The sequence below is a fragment of the Meleagris gallopavo genome, chromosome 3, assembly GCF_905368555.1.
Source record: "Meleagris gallopavo chromosome 3, MGAL_WU_HG_1.1, whole genome shotgun sequence".
Classification (NCBI taxonomy): Eukaryota; Metazoa; Chordata; class Aves; order Galliformes; family Phasianidae; genus Meleagris; species Meleagris gallopavo.
Genome location: NC_139406.1, coordinates 1,345,277 through 1,362,744, shown reverse-complemented (window position 1 = coordinate 1,362,744; position 17,468 = coordinate 1,345,277). Strand labels below are relative to the sequence as shown.

General features: G+C 36.2%; 1 protein-coding gene across 1 annotated transcript in view; it reads left to right on the top strand.

Moving 5' to 3' along the window:
- The window catches only part of CNTNAP2 (contactin associated protein 2), a 791,915-nt gene that overhangs the window by 637,290 nt on the left and 137,157 nt on the right, over positions 1–17,468 (top strand). The window contains exon 15 of the mRNA XM_010708239.3: positions 3,913–4,040. Within this exon, the coding sequence (XP_010706541.1) occupies positions 3,913–4,040 (128 nt within the window). The remainder of the gene's footprint in view (positions 1–3,912; positions 4,041–17,468) is intronic.

The following is a 17,468-nucleotide window of genomic DNA, read 5'->3' as shown; positions in this document are numbered from 1 at the left end:
GTGCAGACTTTTACAACTGCAACATGCAGGCTCTCATTCGTCACTGGCAAAAGTGCATACCTAATGGTGCTGTTAAAAAGTAGTGTTTTGTAGCCAAGAACTTAGAATCACCAAGGTTGGAAAAGACCTCTAAGATCATCTAGTCCAACCATCCCCCATGACCAGTATTTCCCACCAAACTATGTCCCTCAATACAACATCTAAATGTTTCTTGAATACCTTTAGGGTATTCAACCATCTCCCTGGGCAGTCTGTTCCAGCACCTGACTACTCTTGGAGAAGAAGTATTTCCTAATGTCCAACCTGAATGTCCCCTGGTGCAACTTGAGGCCATTCCCTCTAGTGCTATTGCTAGTTACATGGGAGAGAGGCCAGACCCCAACTCACCACAACCTCCTTTCAGGTTGCTGTAGTCAGGTACTTGCTCTGTCAAATAGTTCTATTGTTCTCGTTGTAGCTGTTGAGGATTCCATGGAGATAAATAGGAGGCATTACTTTCAGAGCACCCTAGGTATGTTATAGAATTTCAGGAATTATGGTATGGGTGCTTGTGAGAGTTGGACAACCATGCACCTTTCAACTGGGAATTCTAGGGAGATTGTATTCTTCAAATTATTAGTAATAAGTATAATTAAGCAATTTGTTCAACTTTCCACCCATTCCCCATTCAAAAAGTGGTTTTTTTTTTCATATTCAAACAGTTCCAGTTCTTCAGATCATCTAAACCTTTCATTGTAACTGAGTACATTTGTACCTGTAGGTACGGTAGGTACAGGTAGGTCCTGAATAGGACTACACTGATACCTGGAATGTCTAGCAAAACAGGAGAAAGTTAATGACATTGTTATCAGAAGTCTGTACAAAATTACTATATAAGTAAACTAATCTAATATAGAATATTACTGTTACTCTATTACTTTAGATGTCGGGGTTTCTTTTTGCTGAAACATAAGTTTCCTTTTTACATAGTACATAATGCTTATAAAAAGTACAAAGGTGTTCATAGTAAAAAAAAATGATAAATCTTACACTAATACTTGCTGCCCTCATTCAAAGGCATTCTGAAGGACTTTGCAGACTGTTTTATAAAGGAACAGAAATTAGAAATAGAAGATTATGCTGAGACTTCATAAATAACTCCTAGTAATAATTAAAGGATTTGATCAGATTCAGTCATCTTCCACTTGACAGTTAATAAGAATATTCATATAATATGAAACACTCTGATTTCAATTTTTACTCTTTTAAGGGGATTTTCTTCAGTGAGGAAAAACTTCTGTGACTCTTTCACCCTCTTAATGTGCAAGATCTTTAGATACTGGCCGAATTATTAACATTTTTTGGAATTGAGTGTTCCAGATGTGATTATTTCTAAATATATAATAAGAAGTCTATCATATAGTCAGTCTTTAGTTTATAACTCTTATGTCTTTGTCAGCACTGATTTCTCTGTCCTTAGGATCTGCAAGTACCTCAGAAAAGCATAGAAGAGCCATTCTAGTACAAGTACTATTTCTCATAGTACTTGTCTTTTTAGTACACAGATGCTGCAAAAGAAATCATCCTCGCCCCTTTGCTTATTTTTTAAGAGCAATCAAACTGCACAGGATCTGTTGGAGAAGAGACACGTCACTTCTCCCAACCTTTAGCCTTGTGCCACTCAATAATGGTTCTTTTGCATGGGAGACTACATTTTCTACAATGATGAGACAATTAACAAATTGTCAGACAATATTCCTGAAAACAGCTGTAATATTTATCTTCACTTTCATGATAGCACCTGACCACATCATTAAATACATACATAAAATAATAAAATGAATAAAAACATGACCAGTAGAGGATGACTCTTTATTTCCTTCAAAATAGAAAAACTCTAATGGTGACAATTAAATGACTACCTTTTGACATCCTTTTTTGCAGCAGAGATACTAGATCTATCTGTGAGAGAGGAAAGAAAGAAGAGGAATGCCAATAGTTTTCTTTTTACCACTCTTTGAAGAATTGTTTGTTTCATACGATTGCATTCATTTTTAGGCATTCTCTAAAAGTTCTACGAATATCCTCCATTAGGAAAGAGTGGGTTCTATGTCTCTCTGCCGTTAGCAGAGATAGAAGATTAGGACAGCATACTTTGTTATTCTCTTTTCTTTCGTATAAGGGAAACTATTTTAATCTCCCTCTTTTTACATCTCTGGTCTCCAAATTAATGATAAAGAAACCTTTGTAAAGAGTATTGAAACCTAGACAGAAAAAAAACAAAAAACAAAAAACAAAAAAACAGTAAGCTGCAGTCTGTCATAATCTACACAAGAAGCTGTGAGGGTTATTCCATTCTGTTTTCCTTCCTTTTTATCAGATGTTGGTTCCTTGCCAACCTGTCTTCATAACACTTAGTATTTGTGTTCAACCACAGCCAGTTAATGATCTCCCCAGTACAAAGGGCCCAGGAAGAAAGGCAAATGACTTGAAGAGGAAGAACATATATTTAAAGAAAGCAGACAACCAAGTGTACAAAAAGTTCTAGTAATTAAGTCTAATTATACTCTTCATCATAGAGATGTCCGTTCTAATGATTTCTTACCCAAAAATGTGATAATTATTTCCTCATTTTTTTAAATTGTATTTTGTTTTTAAAACATGAGAGAATCATACTTTCCATCTATTCAGAAGGACATAGTGAAGATGGTGACTGGACACTACTCGAAAATACTGAGCATTACTGCAGATCATGAAATGCCTGCTCTACTTCCCAGTTACAAACAAGTCAGATCATGAACTTATTTAACTTAGAGATAAGAAAGACTTTCAGGTTCCTGTTCCACTGTTTCGTTCACTTTAGTATCTTTTCCAGATTCTGAATTCATCCTTCATCCTATGTTATTGTTGTGTAAAGAAACGTCACATCAAAAAGTTAGTTACTTCATCTACTCAATAACATGGCAAGGTATAGCTAGAAACAAAGTAGGAAAAAGATATCAGAATAGATGGATTTGTTAGGTTCCTCCTACTTTATTTTGTGTAGTCTTGTTAAGAAGAAAAAGCACTGCACTTACTATGTGTATGCTTTTGTTTTTCAATGTGTTCATACAAGAACAAAGAGAACTGAGAGATGAAGTATCTTATTAAATTTGGTTTGTTTCATTTTATATTTGGAAGAAATAGTCCTTAAATACCAGCAGAATTCATCTCCTGAAATGGTAAATGATGAGTGTTATATGAATGCATACTTATTTGGTCTGTATGTAAAAGACAGAGTTATTCACGGCAATTGGAATGAGGAATTTCTGCACATGACTGAGTTGAATTTTAGGTATCTTACTAACTGAAATAGTACTTGTGTAGTGGCTGCATACCCATAATTTTTAGATTTATATTTTTGGACTTACGCCTTTAGTGTTAGAAATAACAGAACTAACATGCCTTTTCAGATAATTAGACTTTAACAGCTCCCTTTTAATTTACTGTTAAAAATAATCAGTGTAAAAGAAACACTGTTTCTTTAGCATGTGGGGGCCATATCATTATGATGGCAACTGGCAACATCCAAGGAAGTCTTACTTTCATTCCTACTCACAAGACATCAGCAAAGAAATCAACAGTAAATTGTTAAACAGTGTTGGTCAGGCCAGAAAGCAGAAAAACCCAAAGAATTTCTGCTAAGTCCAGGAATCGTTATATTAAAAACAAAACAAAACAAAACAAAAAACACTATTCTCATTGTATTCCTGCTATTCATCCATCAATTTTTTAGCAAATTTATGCTTTTCTTTGTATTTTCATCAAACTGATGACATTCTAGTCTAATTTTTCAGAATAAAATTGTACTGATGTAGTTATTTCATTAGTTCATTGGATGATAATAACGATGAAGCAAATAATGTACTTCACCATTGCTTTTTTGTGATTCAGGAGAAAAGACTCTGGAATGCTGTCATACAAAGAGCACCTACCAGTGAGTCAAGTAGTGGTTGGAGACATTGACCGACCTGGGTCTGAAGCAAAGATATCTGTGGGTCCTGTGCGTTGTCAAGGAGATCGTAAGTTGTCTATTTTCCTTCTGCTTAATGCTGCGTAGAAAAAAAACAACATTACTAAATCATGCATGAGGAATCAACTAAATTATATTCAGGCAAGTGGCTGCCTAGTCAAAGCATGAAAGGATGATGTGATTTGAGAAACTGTTTATGAAACAGCATGTTTATCTTTGCATTTAAAATGTGGGTATTTGTCTTTATGGTAGTTGTGGCAACTTTGATTATTCAGGTAAGTTTATGTAGGCACATTGATACAGACTGCACAAGAATGTCTCTAAAAATCCAGTGCTGAAAAACCCTATACCATGGGTATCCAACTTCTTGCCTTGCGTGGGCCTCATTTCATGAATAGAAATTTTCTTGGTGCACATATACATAGGTCCAAAAGTAATGCCTCCTATTTATTTCCATGGAAACAACAACAGATAGAGCACATCACTATTTCATAAAATAAATTTTCAGCTACAAAACACTATTTTTTCAACATAGTCACCACCATTAGCTATGTATTTTCACCAGCAATGATCAAGAGCCTGCATGCTTCAGTCAGAACAATCTGACCAACTGTTTCTACTGCTGAAACACATCATCCACAACCTCACTGTACTCACATTCACTATTTGGTCTCAATAGCAATTATGAAAAAGTTGATAAATACCAATGGGTGCAATTTTTTCCACATGGAGGAATTTAGTGACTCACCTTTGCATCATACACACTTAGTTGACAGACATCATTTTGTCAGACTGCCCCTCTGCTGCCATCAGCCACACACCAACAAAATGTAATGGAATTTTAGTGGGAAGGTCTAGTCCCGCCATAACACCAACATCTGTTATTATGTTCAAGATAATGAAACAGGAGGCATTATTTTTGGAGCATCCTTCGCAAAATATACAATTGCATAGTGCTGATTAATGAAAGATTCAATATGAGCCAGCAGTGTGTTTGCAAGCCCAGGAGGCCAACCATATTCTGGGTTGCATCAAGGGAAGTGTGATGAGCAGGTTGAGGAAGGCAATTGTGCCCCTCTACTCTGCATTAGTGAGACCCCAGCTGGAGTATTGTGTGCAGTTCTGGAGCCCCCAACACCAGAAGAACATGGGGTTGTTGGAGCATGTCCAAAGCAGGGTCACAGAGACAAACAGAGGGATAGAGCACCTCCCCTACAAAGACAGGCTGAGAGAGCTGGGGCTTTTCAGCCTGAAGAAAAGAAGGCTCAGAGGAGAGCATATAGCAGCCTTCCAGTAACCTGAAAGGGGCCTACAGGAAAGCTGGGAAGGGATTTTTTATAAAGGCAGGTCGAGGGGATATGGTTTTAAACTTGAAGAGGGTAGATTTAGACTAGATGTCGGGAAGAAATTCTTTACTGTGAGAGTGGTGAAATAATTGAACATATTTCCCAGGGAGGCTATGGAAGCCCCCTCCCTGGAGGCACTCAAGTCCCAGCTGGGTGGGGCTTTGAGCAACTGGTCTAGTGGGAGATGTCCCTGCCCATGGCAGGAGTTTAGAACTATATGAACTTATAGGTCCCTTCCAATTCAAACCATTTTTTTTCTTTTCCTATTATTCATTTTTCTCAGCAAAATAATGGATTATGAAAATCCAGTAAAGAGACACGATGAGACTTTTTAGTTGAATCTGATTGCTACTCTATATATTCCATTTGAAATTTTGTACATCATGTATTTATATCAACTGAAAAGGATCTTATAAATGTGAATTGATGTGTTTTTTTTTCTTTTTTGCGATCTTGCAACCCCAAAGTGTGGGGTGTGGTTGACACACCCAAGAAACAGGATGTCATCCAGGGAGACCTAGACAGGCTTGAGCAGTGGGCCCAGGAGAGCCCAGTGAGGTTCAGCAAATCCAAGTGGAATGTCTTGCACCTGAGTTAAGGCAACCTCCACTATCAATACAAGCTGGGAGACAAAAGGATTGATCACAGCCCTGTCAAAATGGACGTGGGGGTACTGGTGGATGGTAAGGTGGACATGGCCAGCAGTGCACCTTCACAGTTTAGAAAGCCAGCCATATTCTGGGCAGCATTCAAAGGAGCATGGCCAGCAGGGTGAGGGAAGTAATCCTTAAGATATTTGTAAACATCAATAAGATCCCTACAGAGACAGGCTGTGGGAGCTGGGCTTGTTCAGCCTGGAGAATAGAAGGCTGCACATTGAAGCCTTCCAGTATTTAAAAGGGGATTATAAACAGAGGGGGAACTTTTCACTCTTGTAGATAGCAGCAGAACAAGGGGGAATGGTTTTAAGCTGAGGGAGGGGAGGTTTAAGTTATGTGTCAGGGGGATGTTTTTCACAGAAAGTGGTGAGGTGCTGGAACAGGCTGCCTAGAGAGGTTGTGGATACCCCATCCCTGGATATTCAACATCAGGTGGGATGGAGCCCTGGGCAACCTGGTCTAGTACCAGATCTGAAGGTTGGTGGCCCTGTCTGTGGCAGGGGAGTTGGAACTTGATGATCCTTAGGGTTCCTTCCAACCCAAGCCATTCTATGATTCTACGATCCTGTCGGTGTACTCTGTGCTTGTGAGACATCAACTGAGGTACTGTGTTCAGATGTGGAGTCCTCAGTGCAGGAAAAACATTGACCTGTGGAAGCACGTTCAGAGGAGGGCCACAAAAATGATCTGAGGAATGGAATACCTCCCCTTTGAGGACAGGCTGAAAGAGCTGGAGCCTGAGAAGAGAAAGCTGCAAGGAGACCTGAGAGTAGCCTTTCAGTATCTAAAGAGGGGTTATAAGAAAGAAGGGGACAGACTATCTAGCAGAGTCTGTGTTAATAGGACAAGGGGAAATGGTTTCAAACTTAAAGAGGAAAAAATTAGGTTGAGTATAAGGAAAAAGCCGGTGTAAAAACTGGGTGGGTGGTGAGTGTGGTGAGGAACTGGAACACGTTGCCCACAGATGCTGTAGAAGTCCCATTCTTGGAAACAGTCAAGGCCAGGCTGGACCAGACTCTGAGTACCTGATTGAGCTGTGGATATCCCTGTTAATTGCAGGGGAACTGGACTAGATAACCTTTAAAAGTCCCTTCCAAATCTAAGCTTTCTATGATTCTATTTTCAAATTTATCAAAATGGAAAGCACAGCTGCATATTGTTCAGAGCTCCATATTTAGTTAATGTATCAAAACGCATACAATTATTTGCCTTCATTTGAGTCAGCTCTGCACAGCACTGCCTTCCCCATGCCCTGGTTTCAGTCAGCACAATGTTAATAGCGCACTGACAGTTTGGCTGTTGCTGAGCAATCGGTGTGTGCCTGGGGCTGCTCCGTGGGGAAAAGCCACCTTTAAATTGCAGAGAGGAGGTGGGCTGCATTGCAAGAAATCATGTGGCCCACAGGCCGTGCATGCTTTTTCTAAGCCATTGCTCACTGATGCGGCTGAGTGCACTTAGCTTTTTTTTTTTTTTTTTTTGGTTGTTTGTAGTCTTTCTGGGGGTAATTAATCAATCAAATGGCTAATGAGCAGGAAAATGAGGTGTCTGCAAACTTTCATATTGCCTATAATGGTGCTTGTTATTTATATTTTACTAATTACAGGTCATTATGTGTTTGTTTCTCAGCTGTTTGACATTTTCATATTAAGCTCTTGCAACTAATGATTAATAATGAATACTACTTTTCTTGATCCTTTGTTACTTTTGTTCCTTATATCCTGAACCAGTATGATGCTATTACTCATACTAGCAGTCCCTGAAGTCTGAGTCGTTTCTAAATATTAGTACAAATGAAACCTCATTTGAGCAGACAGTAGGTTTTATTATTTAGGGAACTGAATGGGTATACTCCTAATATCCTGATTAATGGATTTTTTTGCAGCAACTTTACAGGTGTAATTTGTGGAGATATAATTTGGCCTATGAATTAATTTGAATTTAATTCCCTGACCAAGTATGACTGTCAGGAAGTTGGTATAAGCTTTTTCACAGCCAATAACGCAAACTCCAATCCCTTGCCAGCTCCCATTTCACATTCTCTGCATTTATGCTGCATTCTCCTTAATGTTCTTTCTTGACCCTCTTCAGCACCTGCCATATCCAAGGCCTCTACTCTCTCACTATATATTGCTGCAAAAAGTGTTCTTTGCCCTGGGGAAAATTTCAAAATCTGCCGTTGCTGTTCAAGGAAGAGAAATAAAAATTGTTCAATTTATGGAAAAGATTTCTAGAAAACTGAATTAATCCATATTTTAATGCATTATATGCATCAAAACCAACATTATAAATACAAAAGGTCTTGACATTTTTGTCAACACAAGAAGTTCTGTTGCATATATTTTGTATGTAGTTATCATTGTACAATTTTTTATGAAGGTAGAAAACACGATCCAGCTAGTGGTATGAAAATTAGGTAAGAAATACAAGGTGTTAAAAGTAAAAATGCCCTACAAGTTAAGCAAAAATTTATTTGGAAAGATTTCTGTGCAGGGCCTGACAGTACTGCACATACACATGTCATGTTTCTGTAATAGTTGTCCACTGCACATGATAGAACATTCCATAGCCTAGTGATATTGCTTTGCTGCACGTAAGAGACTATTCTCACATCAAAATTACAATATCATTTGCTATGTATTTCATAGCTACTTCTTTATTAGGTGTAGAAACACTGTCACTTAAGCCCAGTTGCAACTGTAAGGGTACAGTAGAGCTGATGGCCTTTGCTATCTGTTAGTGCAGACAGCTGAGAGTTTGCTATTGCAGTAAAACATGTAATAAAGAAAGAAAAATTCTGTATTGTATCATTCAGTTTCCTTCCTTCTAACTGACCTTTCATCAGCAATGTATTCCGTAAAGTACTTCTTTTCTATTGCATCTACAAGTTGGTGATACAAAATTCTTGTGAACATGAAAAATAAATTTACTCTTTCTTGTGTATGCAAGCCCATTTTCATTACATTCCAAACTGATTATATGTTTCCCAGAAAAAAAGTGGTAAACTAACCTTAAAAATGCATTCCTGTTAGTGTCAGCTGAAACAAAAATGATGAAAAACTTCAATAATAAAAAATACTGAAAAAAATGATTAGTAAACTTCTTAGTCCATGCTTTATTTGGGTACTCAGAGATAGCTCTCTGACATAGAATACTTTGAAAGCTAACACTAAACAGAAATATACATTCATAGCAGAAGGAGTCTATTTTACAAGCATGACTTAATGAGTTGTTTTCTCTTCTGCTTTACAGTTCTGTTCTTTCAGCATCTTGAACTATTTTTTTAATGGTACCCTGAGTTTCAAGAAAACTTGAAAGTTTCAAGAAAATAACACTGCCATATAGTTAGCTTGCAGATCTTGGTAACACAATAAAGCTGTGTACAAAGAAAGTTCTCTAATTGTACATCTAGGGAATGTGTTGACAGTCAGAAGAAAAGTGAAGTAATTTTTACAAAAATAAGATAAGCTGGGGAGTACACCAGCAATAAATAAATAGATAAAAATTATAATAGGTAAAAAAGCTAATTAAAATTTCAGTAGAAGATGATTAGTTCTACCTCTACAATATTCCAATATTGTAGTGACTTGCATTGCTGATTTCTAGAAGTAAAAATACTATCAAATGAAAATTAAGGTCAGTGATAAAAAAAAAAAAAAAGAAAGAAAGAAAAAAAAGAAAAAATAAGTTCTAGTCTGGGTGCTTGCAGATGATGTCTTAGACATAATTAAGTATGAAAATATTTTGTTTCTTAATTTTTGAATTAATAGTTAAACTGAAAGCATAATGGGATTAAATAGCTGAAGTACCCATGTAAGGTATTAGTTACTTCTTTGTTATTTGAGTTAGAAAACTAATCAAAATATCTGTGTTTTCCCAAGTTTTGCTTTTATTGCTGAGTTTGTGTGTATACATTTATTTTTATTAACCTTTATGAATTCCCAATCGGTTGGAAATCTTGCTGGTATGTTAAGGACTATTTCCTCCAAATAGATCTTGAACTCCACCATTCTATGGTCACTGCAGCCAAGGCTGCCCTTGAGCTTCATGTTACTTACCAGCCCCTCCTCATTGGTAAGGACAAGGTCCATGTTCATGCACTCATTACAAGCTCTCAACATTCAACCAGAAAACATTGTTTTCTGAGGTTTATCACTTGGCTATAAGACTCTTTCAGTTACAAATTTGCATACAGGTGTATTTATGGAATAAATACTTGTAATATGACCCAACTTTAACATAAATCACATTGACTCATAAGTCATATGTTATCTAATGTATCCCTTTTACTATCAGGTTTTGTTCTGTTTGCTTTCAGAAAGCAAACCATACTTACGAGCTCTACACATCTTACAGAGCAGGAAGGAATACACATCACAGAAAATTTAACCATCATCCTAGAGGAACATGACTTTTTATAGTTTGCCTGAAGCTGCAGGATCTACAAGTATCTTGTACTTGTATCTACAAGTAATGCAAGATAATAAACAAAAAAGTAAAAATATAATTATCATTCAATTTGGGTATGCAGGGAAAACCACTACTGAGTACAGTCAGTATTCCTCACGTCCCTACATCAGTAATGGGTGTGAAGAGAGAAAAAGAAAACTATATATGTGAGACTGATCTTGTTAGGAAAAAAAAAAAAAAAAAAAAAAAGGCAAAAAAAAAAAAAAGGAGAAATTTTCAATAGCAAGCATTGACTTTTGATGTAGTTTAACCCCTTCTTTTTAAACCTATTCAAGACTTACCAAGATCTGCTAGAGTCTGAGAATGTGATTAAGAAGAGCAAGACTTATGTGACTGTGGCCAATACCTGGTTGTGTGTGAAAATATTAGAGATTATATAATCACTAAGTATTTTCATTATGAGTACAATTTACAATGCTGTCCTTAAGGAGAAGAAAGAGTTATGCTCCATGCATTTATTATGAGATATATGTCTGATCCTCATAGTCTTTACTGTATATTTTCCTGTCAGTTATTTTTTTCTGCAATATTTATTGTCTTCTTGAATTAAAAGTACATCTGTTTTACATGAATATTGAATTTAGGTACAAGGAAACAATTTCACAATTTACATTTCCACTCTTCCTAGATTCATTAGGAAGTTTAAATCAGAAAGTGTCAGAGATATTTTATATGCATTAAATTAGGATTTCTCCCATGCTTTCAGTACTAGCTAAATATGTTATGTTGATATAAACTACAGAAGGAAATTTGTTTGAATTTCAAAACTATAATGAATTATATCCTTGTTTTGTGTTTGCTGAAGTAAGAAAAATACATGGTACTCATCACCCATATTCAATTCTGCAACTGATCATAAAAGAAAAAAAGTGGTGAAAATCCATGGAGGAGTTCTGAGCTTAATATTTCAGAGATAGAAAATTCAAATGTAAGAGTTAGTTTTATTCAAATTCATATCATCATTATGATTATATTGCAGGCTTATTTTGTCTTCTTTAAAACAAAAAAGATTGAAGTATTTTATGTAAAGTATTGTTTCTAAATTCCTAGGGAATTTTAGCAAAGGCAAATCAGTCTGATAGATGATATGAGAACACATCCATCCCTGTATGCATTTAATGCCAAGCTGGATGTGGCTCTGGGCAGCCTGGTCTAGTGGTTGGCAACCCTGCACATAGCAGGGGGTTGAAACTAGATGATGACTGTGGTCCTTTTCAACCCAGGTCATTTTATGATATAAAATAGTTGTTCATATTGAACTCAAATCATCTTAGAGTTCTGCTTTAATTATTATTTATAAAATTTTATCATCTATGTTACTAGAATGCATATGTCTTGCAACTTACCAGTGGCAAAATTTTAAGAGCAATTGTGCAGGATACAAAATCTAAGAATAAAGTGATGAAACAATTCCCACAGTATGGAGAGAGATGCTGAGAAGAAGGTGTCAGTAAAGCAATAAGTAACTAAGAACTGAAGACTAAACTGCAGAATCATAAATTGTTGGAATCCTAATCACATGCATACATAAATTTACAGTCATCTTTAAATTTCACGCCATAAATCTGAAACTTCTCCTCACTTTAGTATTTTCAGCATACCTATTCCTGCAGCACTGATATTTTAAAAGCATAAAGAGGCAAAAAATCACTGAAGGTGAAGTAAAGAGAGACCTTTTTTGTTGTTGTTGTTGATATATGTAAGTTGTGAAAAGAGAAAAGTATATCAGGTTAAAAGGATCTGCTCTAACTTCATAACACCTAGCACAAAACAAAACACAAAGTAACTCAGTAACTCTGTGAAGTGTCCAGCCACCAAATGGAGAAACTAATAGAGAAGATGCTGAGGACCTTCAATGTTAAGTGAGCTTGCACCAATTATCTCTTTACTGGTGAACCTTGTTAGGTATAGTTATGTTTTAATACAAAACTTTAAAATAGCTCAACTGTAGGGATTGTTTCAGACTGTTTTTGTTCTAAGCACTCCTGTCATCAACTCATGAGCCCAGGAGAACCTCATGGGGTTCAACAAATTGAAGTGTGATGTCTTGCACCTCACTACCAATACAAGCTGGTGGATGAAAGGATTGAGAACACACAGTATGTGGGGTATATATCACATCCCCAGGATTTTCTAAATTATGCAGTCCTGATTTTTCTCTGTGTAAGTATGTCATTCTACAGTTTTATGTAGATTTGTAAGGTGGTCCTGAAGGATCAACTGTAGTACTTATCACAGAATTAAAAGTTGTGCATTTGGGGAAAGTTCTTAGAAGTCTGAATAGCTTTTGCTCTATTCATTTTTTCTCTGACCTTTGTCTTTTGTGGTCAAACTTACAAAAGTGGGGAAAATATTGGGGAAAACTGTATGAGAAATATGAAGAAATATAAAAACTCTCTCCCTTTACCACTGCTGAGGCCAAGAAGAACTTCCACTATTAAAGTCTTGTGTTCCAACATGCTCACTTCCGAACTAAAGTAGCAACCTGTAAAGTGTCATAAATTGGAGCAAGTTTCAGAGTAACCTTGCAGTTTCTCTTCATGCTTCTTCTCTGCACTAAAAGTGCATCTTTTGTGAGGTATGCTATGAGGCAAAAAAAAAAAAAAAAAAGGTAGAAATTGGAAAACACTTATTATTTCAGTCAAGGTTTTAACTTCTATCAGTTCAGATGGGCTGAAAAAAAAAAAAAAAGATAAGTGAAAAATCCTGTAATTTGTTATCACCATTTTTTCCTCATTAAATTAATACGGAGTAGTTCTATCCATTTACTCTTAGGAGCTTACAGCAATCTTACTTGAAAAGTCTTAGAATTACAGTCATTTAACTTCTCTGTTTGAAAAGCATGAGGTTGTTTCTGCAAAGAGCAGATGCAAATAGCAGGGCCGAAAAGGGTTAATGGTTTCTTTTTGTGTCAAATCTGTAGACTGCTGTATGCTGCACCAGCCATGCAAAATGCAGCCTCTGGAAATGGAAGTTGTAGTTGTAGGCTAGTTCTTACAAAGAGTACTTAGAAGTGACACACAGCATTGTCTCTCTTTTTAAAATATGCAGTAAATATATGCTGAAATGTTCGTATTAATGCTAATTTAAGTCTTCTACAATTCCAGTAATGGTTTAAAAACATCTTTTGTCACACAGATCACAGAAGTAAGAGTGGCTGAAGAGAGAAGGGGCCTCTGGGCCCATTTGTTCCAGCACTGCTCATTGCAGGGATATACATGGCAGGATACACAGGCCCATGTCCAGGTGGCTTCTGATCTCCAGGGAGGAGACTCCACAGCCTCTCTGGGCAATCTATTCCAGTGTTTTGTCACCCACACAGTGCAGAAGTGCTTTCTGATGTTCAGAGGAAACCTTTTCCTTATTGTACCCATTGCCTCTTGTCCTGCCACTAAGAATTATTGAAAAGAGCCTGGCTCTGTCTTCTTTGTACCCTCCCTTCAGGTATTCCTGTACGTTTATGAGATCTCGTCCTGAGCCTTTTCTCCATGTTAAACCATCCCTTCTCTCTTAATCTCTTTTCCTAGAACAGACATTCAAGCCTTTTAATCATCTTTACTGGACCCTTTCCAGCATGTTTCTCTTACGCTGGGGAGCCTAGACATGGACACAGCACTTTAGGTGAGAACTCACCAGTGCTGAGTAGAATAGAATAGAATAGCCCCTCCAGACCTGCTGGTGATACATTGCCTAGCACAGCCCAGGATGCTGCTAACCTTCTTAGCCCTAAGGTCACACTGCTAACTCATGTTCAAGTTGGTGTCCACCAGGACCCCTTTCTGCTAACTGTTTTCCAGCTGAGTGAACATCAGCGTGGTGGTGCCTGGATATTTGATTCAAAACAAAAGAATACAGTTGCAGTAAGAACTACTGCCAGCTGTAACATCTGATGAGTTTGTCATTCGAAGTACTTTGCAGTTTAAGTACGAAAAATATTATATATCTGGGAAACAATGTAACTTTCATTAAGAAGTCAACCTTCATTGAATGTTGACCATGCTTGGTTTTTTTGTTTGTTTGTTTTTTGTTGTTTTTTGTTTTTGTTTTTTCCATCTGCAGCACAACAAACTAAAGTGTTTGTCTCAGGCTCAGTTTCATTCCTGTCAAAGCAGAGCACAGCAAGACTATTCATCTTCCAAAATATTGACATCTCCATACTTTTGAAATAGTGAAGGGAGAAAGGACAATTTGCAAGCATGAAGAATACTAAACCCTAGAGGAAATATACATTCTTTTAAATTCTTATATATTTTACAGGATTTTACAGAATTTGTCTTCTCTAACTTTTTCATTCCTTTTACCTCTTTAACCTTTTTCTTCTGTATTCTGAATTAATTTTCCCGACCATCTGTTTTGCCCACTATATGTATATACACACACACACACATTTCTGAAAGGACTCTTTAGAGACACAAATGACCCAAATCTATGTAGAAAAAGTGTAGCTATAATAAAGATCTTAGATACTGATCCTATCAATTCTAACAATGTTTTCTTTTCTTCAACATAGTTTATTTTTTACCTAAGAGTAAATTGAATAGCTCCTCACTTCCAGAAAGAAATGGATACTAATCCTGCCATAGCAGAATGCACTGAAAGCTTGATATGTTTAAAAAATACTATTTCTGTTGCTGTACTAAAACTTGTTCTGCCTTGCCTATAAGGAAAAGAGTCACCTTCATTACTCACATGAAGTTTAGAGGAGAGACAAAACAGTCACCACATTTTTTCATCAGCTTTCAATTCATCCAGCAGCAGAGATGTATTATCTGGACATGGTTCTGTGCTCTGCTGTACACAGAGCTTTTCCTAGTGTGGCAATAAAGAAGATGAGAAGGGAGACTAGACTAGGGAGGAAGAGCTAACCATACGTTAAAGAATATTAAAGAAGGCATTATTACCCAAATGCCTTATGATCACCAGCGGCATCAACCATCTCACTAGGAAGCCTTTCCAGTGTTTGACTATCCTTACAGTACAGAAACATTTCTCAATACCCAGTGTAAAACTCCCCTCTTGCAGTTTTGTGTTATTCCCACATGTTCATTCCCTTGTTTTCTTGTGTTTTGGAATTACTTTCTCCAATGTTTCTTGGTATATTTTAAATAAAAATTTATACTAGAACTTGCTAGACTTCTAATTTCAAGAGGAAATAGAAATCATTCAGTACCGTGCTGTTTTTCTCTTTTGTTGAAATGGATAAACACATGAAAACAAATTCACTGGCAGACTTTTCAGATTAGAACAATTAAAACGTCAATTTTTATTTGGAAAAAAAAAAATGTTAAAAGAATACTGTTTCTAGAGTTAAGATTTTTCTAAGGTACTATATGAATTTAATTATACATTGTGCAAAGTGTAGATTAATACATATTTTATTTTATTTTTTCCATATACAGTATCTCTCTATATGTAGGAAAAGACAGAACTGTCAACATAAATATGAGTTATAAAATAGAAATGTAAAGCATCTTAACAATAATGCACTGCAATGTATTTGTAGACTGCTAGCAATAATAGCAGCAGTTTTGCATTTTCAAGCTGTAGTTTTGATTCTAAATTGCTCCAGAGATATTTTTTTTTTAATTCAAACAAAAATTATTCTTTCTACTAACTTCTACTGCTGTAGCATTCAAAGTTCAACACATGAAGAACTTGAGTAACATGAAATTGGTAAGGAAATTTCGGAAGTTTCAATAACCAAAGCTATAATTTATGAAAACAATTCTTATTGAAAATTTATTTTGACTTTTAATGATCCTTAGTGAAGGTAGCTGCAGTAAAAATACACCCTGAAAACAAAGTCAGTACACACTTCTTGCCAAAGGACGCTGCAAATGCTAGGTATTCACAAAGGTATCATCAAACTGATGAAGATTATCCTCACAGTTAATAAATATACTTCTGCTGCTTCTGAATAACAAAATAGATATATTTGAGTCTTTAGAAAATATTTACAGGGAGTTTTATAATCTGCTTGTCCTGGGCTTGTACTCATTCATATATTTCCACCATTGTCCTGAGCAGAAGGATGCAAAGTTGGATAGACTTCTAGTATGACAAAAGAAGTTAAGAAAAGCTTCATAACTCCTCAGTTCAAGAAAGACAAGATAGAGTCTAGCAGCAGGCCAAAAATACAATTTGGGGCCTATACTATGGGGACCTCCTTCAGGAGGAAAGGCTGAGAAATACACGACTCCTCACATTGAAGAAGAAAAGACTAAAGAAATGATATGCGTTAATGTTAGTCATGGAAGCCATGTCACAGCAAATGCTGCTATTACTCCTTTCTCTGTTGTTAGGAAAATTTGCTTTAGTTTCTTCAATAATTCTTCCACCTTAGAAGAGGATTTAAGAATAGGACCATTGTCCCTTATGGGTCATTAATCTTCAGTAACCCACTCAGCACTCAGTCATGAGGAACACAGGAATGCTATGTTTTCCCCTAGGAGTTCACCTTTTGGGGTAAGCACCTATTCTTAACCTATTCTTAAGCACCCTATTTCTTAATTTGGTTTAAAAGATTTATATTTTTTGGCACCCTACAGTAATGTGCCATTATTTGTAATCAGATAATACATTGCATTTAACTATTCACTTTGAATGGATAGAAATTAATAACATTAAACCTTGCTCTTCACAGGGCACATCTTAGAATCAGAGAAAAAAAATCTTTGCTGGCATGAAGAAAAAAATACTCCTAAATGCTTATAGATGAGAGATATTAAATGATAACCAAGTATAGAAGGACGTTTGTTTTACAGGTTTAGTCTGCTTAAAAAAAAAAACAAAAAACTGCTAGTCATAGTTCCTTGCGTTACATTTCATTAAAAAGTTTATTATTTTATCATATATTACTTTGAAAGGTCTTGGCAGCAATGTTAGAGCATAAGAAATGTGAACTTAGTGAATTCTACAGCCTGTATGAGTTTATCCTATGTAGAAAAAGTAGCTGCTGCAATAATTGCAGTCTATCTTCATGACATTCAGCTGCATGTTAGATAA